The sequence below is a fragment of the Capricornis sumatraensis genome, chromosome 6 (assembly GCF_032405125.1).
Source record: "Capricornis sumatraensis isolate serow.1 chromosome 6, serow.2, whole genome shotgun sequence".
NCBI classification, from domain to species: domain Eukaryota; kingdom Metazoa; phylum Chordata; class Mammalia; order Artiodactyla; family Bovidae; genus Capricornis; species Capricornis sumatraensis.
In genome coordinates, this window is record NC_091074.1 from 33,110,821 (window position 1) to 33,124,906 (window position 14,086).

Genomic DNA, 14,086 nt, shown 5'->3' on the forward strand with positions numbered 1-14,086 from the left:
CAGTTTCAATATCAGATGACCTGTACAATATTTACCAACTGCCTAAGATCCACACAGAGGCCTTTTGAACACAGTTAAAATGAAATAGATAGATCTGACTCTTGAGTTTCTGCCTAAATTTGAATATTGACAGAGAATAATAACTTCACTTAGAATCTTACTGTTAATAACACCATTTGTCACTGTGCTTTCTGAAGGAGTTTAAAGAAAGTCTATTAAAAATTCACATAAGATACATTAAGGGCTATTAATAAAAAGAAAAAAACTCCATTGCCACCCTGAAAAAAAACTGACATTAATATCACTGGTCCTGTGAGTAATTGTAATCCAATTGATAATAAAACAATGAGAATGACTTTTGAATTATTTCTTATGATTCTTCAGTAGCTTTTATGTTGACAAACCTTCTATGATTTGTATCAGCAGGATTTACAAAGCCCATGAAAACTATACAAAAACCAATTTATAGCACCAGTACAGAAAGAAATCCATCTTGTCTGTAGGTTGCACCTCAGAATTATTTGGGCAAAATGCAAAGTGAAGGAAAGTAATTATATTTCACCAGACCCTCCAAATGCCATTTTACATTAATATAAGATGGTTTCTTGGCTTCATGGGAAACTTGGGTCCAGACAGCTTTATCACTCACAGCAAAATATTTTGAAATCTTGGTTTCAATTCAGAGTCATGGAGAAACAGATGAAATGTTTTCAGGTTGCCATTGCTGAGTGAAAGCTTATCATTTTGTGTTTGATATGCTAAATTCTTGATGCTAGTTTTTTTCCCCATCTATATGTAAAACAAACCATAAAATGGTACTTTAAGGAGGGGTGAATTATTTCCTACTGCTAGATAGGCTGAGATTAATCACTTTTTAAAAAATCTGTATGACATTTAAATGTTCTCTGTTGGTTCAGGATGTCTACTCAGAAGGCAATACAGATATCACAGGATGGTGCTGCCTTCCCAAAAGAGATGCTTTGTAACTGACCTCTTCTTGATTTATCCCTTGGAAAGAGATAAGTGATAGACACATAAAGATAAGAGTGGAGTCAAGAGAATGAAGGATACTGGTAAATAATACAAGGGCAAAGACACTGAAAAACTCAGGGAACAAAAATAAAGAAATTTCTCAAAGACTCAGTAAAGAATGAGTGGAAAAGGGGTTATTTACTCAGCCATAAAAAGGAACGAATTTGAGTCAGTTGCAGTGAGGTGGATAAACATCGAGCCTGTTATACAAAGTGAAGTAAATCAGAAGGAGAAAAACAAATATCATATATTAATGCATATATATGGAATCTATAAAAATGGTACTGATGAATCTATTTGCATGGCAGAAATGGAGAGATGAGCATAGAGAACAGACATTCGGACACAGTAGGAGAAGGAGAGGAGGGGACGAATTGAGAGGGTAGCATTGGCATATATACACTGCCATGTGTAATATAGATAGCCAGCAGGAAGCAACTGTATAGCTCCGGGAATTCAGCTCAGTGCTCTGTGTTGACCTAGAGGGGTGTGATGGGGGACAGGGAGAAATGCTCAAGACAGAGGGGACACATGTGTACTTATGGCCGATTCATAAGCCATATGTTGTTGTACAGCAGAAACCAGCACAACATTTTAAAGCAATTACCCTCCAATTAAAATAAATTTTAAAAATAAAGAATAATTTAAAAAATAAAGACTGCAGCACTAAAGAAAGAATTATACAACATTATAAAGCAACTATCCTCCAAAAAAATTAACTTCAAACAAATTATAGCAAGTGAACATGATGATTTCTTTTAAAGCAAAAAAAAAAAAAGATTCAAAATTAAGATACTTTAAAAAGGTTACTATCTATATGGTAGGTGCGTATCAGTCTGCTTGGGCTGCCATAACAAAATAAAAAAATCACAGACTAGGCAGTTCAAACAACAGAAATTTATTTTCTTCTAGTCCTGGAAGCTGGAAGTCTAAGGTCAAGGTTTCAGCCAATTCAGTTTCTGGCAAGGGTTCTCTTCCTGGCGTGCAGTTGGCTGTCTTCTCTCTTTGTCCCCACAGAGCCTTTCATACACAAAAGGGTGAGGAGTGTGGGTGGAGAGAGCAAGAAGAAGTAGAGAAGTGTTCTCTGAGGTCTCTTCTCACAAGAACACTAATCCTGTAGGATCAGGGTCTCACTCCTATGACCTCAGTTCAGTTCAGTTCACTCAGTTCAGTCCAGCTCTTTGCGACCCCATGGACTGCAGCACGCCAGGCCTCCCTGTCCATCGCCAACTCCTGGAGTTTGCTCAGACCCATGTCCATTGAGTCGATGATGCCATCCAACCATCTCATCCTCTGTCGCCTCCTTCTCCTCCTGCCTTCAATCTTTCCCAGCATCAGGGTCTTTTCCAGTGAGTCAGCTCTTCTCATCAGGTGACCAAAGTATTGGAGCTTCAGCCTCATCATCAGTCCTTCCAATGAGTATTCAGGGTTGATTTCCTTTAGGATGGACTGGTTTGATCTCCTTGCTGTCCAAGAGGCTCTCAAGAGTCTTCTCCAGCACCACATATGAATTTTGGAGGGACACAACACTCTGTCCATAAGAGTCAGTAAGGACTCATCTTTGAGTTGAGTAACTGAATTTTTCCAAGTGCAACTCTGATTTTTCATCATTGCGTCTAACAGACTTTCTTCTTCATGGCTATCCTGTTTTTATTCTCTTTTTAAACAGGAAGGGCAAATGACAAATGAAATTGTCCTTATAGCCCTTTGCTGACCCATTCCAGAACTCTGAGTTTGCTCTCAAAATGACTCATACACACCTTGTTTGGCAAGCCCTGAACAATAGCTCTGGGATCCCCAAAATCCATTGTCCCTTGTGTCAGTTAGAGGTTTTGAGCATAGGTCTTTAGGTCCATGAGACCAAAACAATCCACAACCCAGTAGTGAAGAATTTTTATAGGTTGATCTTTTGAATTTCAAGCATGACATTCTAGTTCTGTAATAGACAAAGTAAAAGCTGCTGGTATGTTGACCACACTAACTGGCCAACCGGTCTAGGGAAACAAAAATGAAGATGAGGTAAAAACCACTTACTGTCCCTGAGGCAGCCGGTATTTATGGTGGGAGTTTATAATAAATTTCTATTGCTCAAACCACCTAGTCTGTGGTGTTTGTTGTGGTGGCCCAAGCAGACTAATACAGGAACCATATGGATATTTATCATTTTTTTTAATCTCATTTTTAATAGATTTCCTTGGTGGTAAAGCACTTCATGGAATGTATTTTGGCACCTTCTACTTGCCAAATAGATGTTGATTTCAGAGCTTTTCACTGTATTAAAGAATGACTGTGCATTTTTGGTAATTTTACGTTTGAGAGCTCCAACTCTAGTATTGTTTTTAGCTCTGCACAAAACACAGAATCAAGGTGTCACAATATTATGAGTCTGCTTGGAAGCTTTGTTTCAGATAAAAACTCTGCTTACAGCCCATCTACTGAAATAAAAGAGCGTTTTCTCCTTAGGGCTGTGGAATTTTCCCTTTCATCTTATTTACAAAGGTCTTCTATTTATTCCTCTTACCAAACAGGAAAGTAAATTAGATTGTTGACATCACTACAGTCAATGAATGCTCAATAAGTGTTGGATGAATGGATATATGTGGGAACACAATTATTGCAGTTTCCACTTTCACATGAAAAAATTGAATTATAGAATTGTATTGCTTGGAAGTATTATAATTCACCAAGTCAAACTTCTTTCTTCTGGACATCTTTGAAGAAGTTATTCTCCTAACCATTTATTAACAATAATAATAATAACTAACATTTACTGAGTGTTTACTCTGTGCCAAACACAGTTCTAAGTGCTCATCCTAGACTATCTCAGTTAATTTTATGTAACAGCAATCACATTGTAAAAGAATGTCCTGGAGCACAAGTGGGTCTTCTTTGTCTATTAATCCCTTCTCCAACAATCCCTTCATTAGGTAAGACACTTTCAAGATTTCTTCTCTCTCTAGGAGCATCCCACACACACACCTTTCCACCGGTTCCCAAGGAAACCTAATTGGAAAAATAAAACATGCCACCTCTGTCAAAGAGAGTATTTTTAATGCTTCAATAATGAAAAAGGACAGATATAGGAGGAGAAGCACATCATCCCTGTTCAAAGATGATGCTGTTTTGTTGGGCATATTCTTCCCCTGAGGTTCCACTCGCCTTTGAACATGGAATGCTGGAGTCTGGAAATAACCCGCCTCCCGTTTCATTGCTTGCTAAAGTGAGCCTCAGGAAAGTTTATGATTGTAAAGGGCTTAATCCATCTCCTCCAGTGTCCCCTAGATATTCATTTTAGAAGTAGCCAGTACAGGATTATCCACCATTATGAGAATCAGGGGTGACATCAAGCAATGAAATGGCCGTAAAATCTCAAGCCCTCATTTTGGTGTACTTGCCTGTCACCTCATCCTATAGCAAACCTGAGCTAAATTTCTGCACATTTTTCTTGGACAGAGATGCTCAAGGACAAGTCTTTCTTTTTCACCTATATTTGGAGTTCTGACATTTACTGATATCTTATCAGCACCCACATTTCTTTTGTAAAAAAAAAAAAATATTGGAGTATAGTTGCTTTACAATATTGTGTAAGTTTCTGCTGCAAAGTGTATCAGCTATATGGATATAAGTGTGTGTGTGTATATATATATGTGTGTGTGTGTGTGTGTGTGTGTGTGTGTCCCCTTCTTTTGGATTTCCTTCCCACTTAGATCACCACACAGCATTGATTAGAGTTCCCTGTGATATACAGCAGGTTCTCATTCATTATGTTCTATACACAGCAGTGTACATATGTCAACCCCAGTCTCCCAGTTCATCCCACCCCTCATTTCCCCCCTTGGTGTCCATACATTTGTTCTCGATGTCTGTGTCTTTGTTTCTGCTTTGCAAATAGGTTCATCTGTTCCATTTTTCTAGATTGCACATACATGTGTTAATATACAATACTTGTTATTATCTTTCTGACTTCTAAATTTGAACCTGGCTCTTTGGAGATGTCACTCAAGGAGGTAGAGGAGGGAAGAGAGCATCACAGTGGCTCCCACTCCCCACACACTTCCAAATCTGCCCTTCATTTCCCCTTCAGAGCTGCCTTGGATGCAGTAAGGAAAAATACCACAGACTGTGTAGCTGACTAATGGAAATTTATTTCTTACAATTTGGGAGGCTGAGAAGTCCAAGATTAGGTGGCTGTTGCAGCCTGCTTCCTGGATCGTAAATGGACATTTAGTCAGTATGTCCTCATATGGCAGAAGGGCAAGCTAGCTTCCCAGTTATGTATAAGGACACTAATCCCAGTCATGAAGGCTCCACCACCCTGACCTGATCACCTCCCCAGACTCCACCTCTGAACACCATCACTGTGGGGGGTTAGGGTTTCATCATACGAATTTTGGAGGGACACAAATATCCCATCCATAGCAGACTCAAGAAAAATAGTGCACCTAAGAATCAGGTGTTTCTGATCAGCTTTTTCAAGGAAGTGGGCCATCCAACCCACCAGAAATTAAGCTCAAGAAAATCAAACAAAATTATGTCAATTACATGCTTAGTGTTTGTTATAGCTAGCATTGCTGTTTCAGTAGATTTGATTTACTTCAAAAAGCTGAGAAGCCAGATGTAATTGAACAGAAAGCACATTCATACCTGTGTTTTAGGAGTGAGGAGGGAAGGCCATGTGGTATTTTGGAAGAGCCTTGGGTTGGGTGTGAAAGGAATCTGGCACTGCGACCTTCCTTCTTCTCGCATATCACTTGATCTTAGGGTCCTCAAGTAATGGGGGTGGGCTCAATGACCCGGGTCTCCTCCAGCTCTGAAATTCTGGGGTCCTAAAGCTCCTCTACCAAATGATTGCAGAGGTCTATGATTTCAGCTTGTCTTTGATGATCATTCAGTGTCTACATGATGAACTGAATGACAAGTTCTTGGACAGGAAGGTGAAGTGAAGTGAAGTTGCTCAGTCATGTCCACCTCTTTGTGACCGCATGGACTGTAGCCTACCAGGATCCTCCGTCCATGGGATTTTCAAGGCAAGAGTACTGGAGTGGGGTGCCATTTCCTTCTCCGGAGGGTCTCCCGCATTGTAGACAGACGCTTTACCATCTGAGCCACCAGCGAAGTCCACGGGAATGTCGTCCCACATTAAAACAATGCAGGAGACAAGCAAACTCTGCTTCACAATGACAAGGTTTTAAAGGACTTTGGGGGCCAGTAAAGGGGTGAGGTACACCAGGTCCAGGTGCCTTGCAGGTGGCATGGATGTGTTCTTTCTCTATCCCAGCATTTCCGTTGACTTGCCTGAGGGCACACAGCTAGTTAGCTGCAGAGATGAGGTTAAGGACAGAAGGGAAGAGGATTAACGTTTGCTGATCCCCTGGCCTCTTTCAGGTACTGTGCATCCTGCGATTGCCCCAGTCTATAGATGAATGCCTCCCATGTAGCCTAGATTTTTCACGTGTTTTATTAGTGGCTTTTGTTGAGGGTGACAGTTTTAATATTCTTGATACACTCACCCGCCCAGCCTCATGTCTCAGGCTCAATGAATGCTTTTATGGATAGTTTTTCCCACTCCCAGCCCCTGGGGACCCTGTTGGGGATTTGTAGCGTGCACCACACCCCGTGAGCTTTGCCCTGCTTGATCATTCATGTGGGCACCTGTGTGGCTGCAATGTAGAGGTGTAACTGATGTTTTTTTCCTACAGATATAGTATAGAATCAGCAGCAATAATAAATGTATTAGGGACTATTATTTTTAAGTAGAAGTACAAATCACTTCCTGGAGAAGGGAATGGCAACCCACTCCAGTATTCTTCCCTGGAAAATTCCATGCACAGAGGAGCCTGGCAGGCTACAGTCCATGGGGTTGCAAAGAGTTGGACATGACTGAGTGACTAACACTACTACACTACAAATCACTGTAAATCTTCACCTGCCCCCAGCTTGACCTTGGCCCAGTGTTTTAGCATAAATGAATTCTGTTTCTACATAGATAGGGAAGTACTGGCATTGTACTTTATTGAGCATCATGCCACACTGAAGGGACTTTCCAGTGAAAAGAGGTGACATTCTATAGTGCTGAACTGAGTGGTCCTTTTGTGGGGGTTAAAGGAGAATCGAACCCCCACCAAGTTGAGAGCGAGGCAGATTCAGGTTATCCTCTGAGACTGCTCCTTGTGAACTGGAGATGAGATGTTATTACCAATCAATAAAACTGAACTCAAAGATGGCCTATTTTCAGATGCCTCCCGGGCGTTCATTTTAATTCTCTGCTAACAGAGATTGCATTAAAGTGGGCTCAACTTCACACTGGAATTCTGCACAGTGCCCTTCACAGATAAAAATAAGAAATTGTGTTGCTTCCAAGAAATATTTTTCTGGCTGGAGAGGCAGCTACTGGACTAACGAATCCAACTCAGGCCCCTCCACTGGAAACCTGACACTGAGGCTGGGGCAAACCATCCAGACCAGGTACAAGTGGAAATAGTACAAGAATCATGTGCAAAGAAGCTGAGCAAATTCTCATGCTGCTGCTGCTAAGTCACTTCAGTCGTGTCCAACTCTGTGTGACCCCATAGACGGCAGCCCACCAGGCTCCCCCGTCCCTGGGATTCTCCAGGCAAGAACACTGGAGTGAGTTGCCATTTCATTCTCCAATGCATGAAAGTGAAAAGTGAAAGTGAAGTCGCTCAGTCATGACTGACTCTCTGCAACCCCATGACCTGCAGCCCACCAGGCTCCTCCGTCCATGGGAGTTTCCAGGCAAGAGTACTGGAGTGGGGTGCCTTTGCATTCTGTGGATTCTTATGCTACTAGACCATAAACAAGACAGACTGCTGCCATTCCTCCCATTCACTAGATAAAGGAAAATAAAACTAAGTTGTTTGCTCCAGAGACCTCCCAATAGGTGCTGACCCCTGGAAGTGTTCTTGTCTCACTGTAGGTAGGTATTCTGATAGCCAGACCTCTAGATTCCAACCTTCAGTATTGATAAATGAATCCAAGAAGGTAGGTGTCCATTTATCACAATGTTGTCACATAGAATAACATCTCACCTTTGTCTCTTCTCCTCTCTCTCTCTCTCTCTCTATCTCATAAAGTTATCCCCAAAATTCTGTAGGATCACTGCAGAGTTGTATTTCTAGGTCTGTCCCACCTTGCTTCACAAAGACTTGGGGCTGCTTGCAAAGTACATCTGATGAAAGAAAAGGATAAAATGACTATTTTTGAGAAAATGCAGCAAAGGATGGAAAAGATAGGGGGAAATGTATCAGTAAGACTAGACTAGAAAAGACTAGACTAAGGTGAGCTCAGATCCCAGTGCTGTGGTTGCTGGTCAGGGGCTACAAATTTGCCTCTGAACTCCGCAGTGCAGAGAAATGAATAGCATCATTTCCCTGATTCACAGATGTCTCAAAGTTTCTAGAAGAAGCATGAGTTCTCATAGTGCTAAGATGTGAAAGATTTCTCTCCCTTGATTCCTCATAAAGAGGCCACCGGATCAGCTAGGATAAGGTTCCACCATTAGCAACCAAAACCCCAAAATGACAGTGACTTAAATAAGATAGAATTTTGTGTCTCTCCCACGTCTTTATAGGCAGCTGAGGGACGGCCAGAATGGCTCTTGATAGGTGTCAAAAGTCACATCCTTTTATACTCTTCCTCCACCTTGTGGGTCCAAGACGACTGTTCAGACTCTGGCCAAAATGTCCCCATTCCTGGCAGCCGGAAGCAGGAATGAGTGATGAAGGATACACCTCCACCCTTTAAAGACACATCCCAGAAATTGCAGAAGATACTTCCCATTCCATCTCATTGGCCAGAACTTAATCCCATAACAACACCTTGCTACAAGAAAGGTTGGAAATAGAGACTTTATTCCAGCCCCAGGTAAAAGGAGGCCTTCTGTCACTAAAGCACATGGGCAATATGTTAGGTTTCTAGGGCTGCCATTAAAAAAAAAAAAAAAATCAGAGGCCAGGTGGCTTAAACCACAGAAATTTATTTCCTCACAGTTCCGGAGGCTGAACATCCAAGATCAAGGTGTCTAGAGGTCGTTTTCTGCTGAGGCCCCTCTCCTTACAGTTGGCTGCCTTCTTGCTTTATCCTCATGTGGTCTTTCCTCCGAGCACGCACATCCCTGGTGTCTCTCTGAGTCCTAACCTCCTATTATAAGGACACTAATCGCAATGGGTTAAGACCTGTCATAATGGCCTCATGTTAACCTAATCACCTTTTTAAGGGCCTTGTCTCCAGTCACAGCTAAGGGCCTGGGGGCTGGGACTTCAACACAGGAGTTTGGAAAAGACACAATTCAATCCATAACAGGCAGAATGGATACTAGAGAACAATCAGAAGCTCTGGCTGTGTCATTTGCCAGCATCCGCGTAATAGATCAAGAATAAATTCTTTGATGTTGTTTGTTCTGTCTCCCCGTTGAAATTCAAATCTCTTGATCCTCCACCACCTACTATTCCTGCCAGGCTGCACTGGATCCTTCAAGATTGGACAGCCAGAACATCGCTGTGTGGAAACTTAGAGTCACGCGTTTTAGTCTCAGGGTTTCCATGTCAGGGATTGTTGTTTAGTTGCTAAGTTGTGTCCGACTCTTTGCGACCGTATGGACTGTAGCCCACCGGGCTCCTCTGTCCATGAGATTCTCCGGGCATGAGTATGGAGTGGGTTGCTGTGCCCTCCTCCAGGGGATCTTCCTGACGCAGGGATCAAACCCACATCTCTCACATCTCCTACACTGGCAGGTGGGTCCTCTACCCTCTAGCCCCACCTGGGAAGCCTGTGTCAGGGGTTGCAAAATCAGTCATTGCTGCCCTGATTTTGCATAATTCTAGGGATTCTATGGAGACCCCAGATCTTACACTATTCTAAAGCCTTCTATCATGAGACAGTTGACTTTTTCTTTTTGGATCATTTTTGCATTTTCTCTGGATATGCTACAGAAGTTTTAGGAGGTAAGGATGGGTTATTGCAAGGTCAAAGCCAGGATGCCACGACTCCAGGAAAAACTGGAAAATCATTGCCCAGCCTCTCCTGGGGTTGAGATAAATGAGCATGCCAGCAGCCCCAGCTTGGGCAAAGGCAAAACAAGCCCCAGACTTGGAACAGTACTTTTTTCCCACTTTTCTCACTAGCTTGCAAGCTGTCACCCATTGAACCAGAGTGAGATTACACTTGGCAAAAAGACAAAGAGAATTTCCCCTAAGACATACTGACAGCCTTGCTCACTGGGTACCTCTCAAAACCTCTGCAGGGTTCTGGGCCCCTGAACTTCTGTCTATGGCAAGCTTCATCCACAAGAGTCCATGACGTCCCCACAGAGAGCACTGTTTGTGTAGCTTGAGACCCAGCATCTTCTCCTTGTCCATTTCTGCTCTAGCAACAGCCACCTTAAATGCAGCTTTTGGAAGCCATACAATATAGCTAACTGTTTGCGTTGGACGGTAGTGTGTTTAGAGCTTATGCATCTAAACAGACAATTATTTTCCACTATTTGCTGGTGGCACTGCCTGCCTGGTGACTTTGGCAGATGGAGAAAGGAGCTAATCCGTAGGTTATAAGCAGAAGGGTTATTGATGAAATGTCACCATCTGTTGGTGTCATTAAAATGATATGAGTCATAAAGAGTTGCTTTTGCCTTTTTCTCTGAAAAAAAGATTGACTTAGAGTCTAGAAAGAAGTTTCTAGATTGCAGATGGCAGTGGGGGACCTGACTGTGGCAGGGTGGGGGAGTGTCCATTCTGGAAGGGGAAGGAGCTTGATGACCAGATCAGATTGATGGGTCTTTCAAGGAAATGCTAGACTCCTCTCTGTCTGAATAGAACCACTCACCTTGCATGAGACAGGGTACTTATTACATGTGATGTAAGGTCTCAACTCTCCCATGATCCTCCCTATTCCTGAGGCATCTCGCAGGTGGGGAGCAGAAAGTCATTCATTTGGAGTAAAACAAGAAAGATCATATCCGGAAGGAAACAGTTAACATGCACCTCTTTTCTACTCTTCACTGGTCTCATTACACAGAGATTATTCATGTAGTCAACTGACCCCTTGGGAGGCTCGGTGAGCCCTATAGGGAGTGATATTTGCTACATCTGCTCCATCTTCTGGGAGAAGGTGGAGGTGGCTCGGAAGAGGAACCAGGAGCAGCATACCCAAGCTGCTGTCAGGGGTAGAAGCCCTAGGGATGGGTAAAGGAAACAGTGGCTGGACCCTACATAGCAAAAGAAACAGCTTTTGCTTTTGTGGACTTTCTCTGTTGACCTTCTATTTTCAGTGTCATTGATTTCTTCTCTGATTTTTATTATCTCTTCTCCTGCTTACTTTGGATCTAATTGGTGCTTCATTTTCCTGTTTCCTAAGGTGGAAACGTAGATGACTGATTTTAGATCCTCCTTCTTTTCCAACGAATTGCAGAACAAAGAGATGGAGAACATAAGAAGCATATTTAATGAAGATCCAGACGACCCAAACAATGTGCACCAACTTCCTGATTCTGCCTTATTACCTAATCCTCTTAATTCCTTTGTATTTGGTGTTTAAAATTCTTTCACCTGCTGCCAAGGACATACACTCATATAGAAAGAACCTTTTTCAGTATGGCTTAAGATTAGCTTTTTTAATTATTTGTTTCAACTCCTGGAGAGAAAGTGAGGGTGATTGTGTAAGCCACTAAAAATCCTTTTGGCAGTATTAGGGTATACATTATAAATAAGTAAACCTAACACAGTAGCAGGTTGGGCGTCACTCATTCCTGCCTCTCGTCACATGCTTTTCCTGTAGACCACATGGCCTGAGACTGGCCCACCCGCCACCTCCCTAGGGAGAGGTGCTGGTGGGATTCAGTGTTACTGCTTGAAATACTCCAGGACACTGGAAGCAAGAGTCCCAGGTGGGGGACACAGGGGAGCAGGAGCTGTGTGTGTTATTTATATGGTCTCAAAAGGAAGCATCAGTGGAAAATTCCTATTGATATTTTTAGATCTGACGCATGGTCCTGACTGCTACACTTTCATGTTTAAACAAGCAGGGAAGGGAGTGATGGATGCTATCTGCAGTACCCTGTTGGAGGTTTAGAGGGCCCATCTGATAGGCTAATGGTCATCCTGCCAGGCCCTGATCTGCCTTCTGCCCCCTTTTTGCTCTGGGAGTTCAAAAGCTGCTGACTTCAGCAGGCAGCAGATAAAACGCAGGCTGCTTGCTGCCTGGACAGAAACACTGAGAATTACCCCCAGTTCTGCAGCCCTGTGCACGCCACACCCACACCTTTAGCACCTCTACTTCCATTCTCTTGTTTCTCTGCAATGCAACATTGTTGTTGTTTAGTCGCTAAGTCATGTCCAATTATTTGCGACCCCATGGACACACCAGGCTCCTCTGTCCATGGGATTCTCCAGGCAAGAATATTGGAGTGGGTTGCCATGCCCTCCTCCAGGGGATCTTCCTGACCCAGGATGGAACCTGAGGATTCTTTTACCACTGAGCCAAATATATGTTGCATTCAACAGGGGAAGCCTGCAAATGCAACAAAGATTTGCATAATTGGGGTCTTTTGCTATGCAGACATGGTTTCCCCTATGCAGTTCATGGATGGGAGCTGTAATTCACTCCAGTTGAAATGATCGATTCAGGAAGCTAGAGAATGTTCAGGGAAAGGAAAATGAAGTGAAGTGAAGTCGCTCAGTCTTGTCTGACTCTTTGCAACGCCATGGACTGCAGCCCACTAGGCTCCTCCATCCACTGGATTTTCCTGGCAAGAGTACTAGAGCGGGTTGCCATTTCCTTCCCCAGGGGATCTTCCCGACCTAGGGATAGAAACGCTTTACCATCTGAGACACCAGGGAAGATAAACAGGAAAGGAAGTTCTTAAATCCACATGGCTGAGCAATGTATTTCTTGTTCCTGAGAGTCAGACTGTGACAGATGGGATTCTCTTATAGACCTAAAAAGTCCATAGATGAAAGCAGCTGAGATGACCCAAGAAAGCTCCTAGTGGGATCCGGAGATTCCCTCCTTGCTTTGTGGCCCGAGGACGTTATTGTCTTTTTCGTTTATTTGTTTATCTCTCTGTTTCTACAACAGACCACAGAGGCAGGTGAAGATGAAGACGACCAGCCTCTCAGCCTGGCCTGGCCTTCTGATCCACGCAAACAAGTCACATTCCTAATTGTTCTCCCCATAGTGTTTCCTCTCTGGATTACCTTACCTGATGTTCGGAAACCTGTAAGTAAAGCTTTTTTTTTTTTTTTTTTTCCATTTATTTCTTGTCGGGGGAGGAGGGGAAGCACAGCATATGACAAGAGCCTGCTCCTAAAAGGAAGAAAGAAAGGGTGACTTATACACGTGCGTATGTATACATGTGCTTGAAATCTCTCTGGACAGATGCACAATGACAGTGATTGTTCTGGTTAGCAAATATACATGACGAACCAGCCCCCTAACTCAGTGGTGTGAGATGACAACCAGGTTATTTTGCTCGTGGATCCTGTGGATCAGGGATTCAAACGGACACACTGGGGATGGCTGCTCTCTGTTTCAGAATGTCTGTGGCCTCAGCTGGGAAGGCTTAGGGGACTCGGGGCTAGAACTATCTGGTGGAGAAGGAAATGGCAACCCACTCCAGTACTCTTGCCTGGAAAATCCCATGGAAGGAGGAGCCTGGTGGGCTGCAGTCCATGGGGTCGCGAAGAGTCGGACATGACTGAGCAACTTCACTTTCACTTTTCACTTTCATGCATTGGAGAAGGAAATGGCAACCCACTCCAGTGTTCTTTCTTGGAGAATCCCAGGGACAGAGGAGCCTGGTGGGCTGCTGTCTATGGGGTCGCACAGAGTCAGATACAACTGAAGCAACTTAGCAGCAGCAGCAGCAGAACTCTCTGGAGATTTCTTCACTCGTGTTTCTGGCACCTGAGCAGAGATGATTCAAAGTCTGGGCTCAGTTGGGATCATCTCCTAGAGAACTTATTGTGTGGCTGGGCTTCCTCACTGTATGGCGGCATCAAGTCAGATGTCTTTCATAAGAGGTCTGGGCTCCAACAGTCAG

General features: G+C 43.3%; 1 protein-coding gene across 3 annotated transcripts in view; it reads left to right on the plus strand.

Annotated features, from left to right (window-relative positions):
• Positions 1–14,086, plus strand: part of SLC24A2 (solute carrier family 24 member 2) — a 268,004-nt gene that overhangs the window by 237,476 nt on the left and 16,442 nt on the right. For 2 of the 3 annotated variants that reach the window (XM_068973562.1, XM_068973563.1), the window contains one exon: positions 13,132–13,263. In XM_068973562.1, the coding sequence (XP_068829663.1) occupies positions 13,132–13,263 (132 nt within the window). Of the gene's footprint in view, positions 1–13,122; positions 13,264–14,086 lie in introns of all 3 variants that reach the window. The other variant, XM_068973561.1, reaches the window with a different exon arrangement.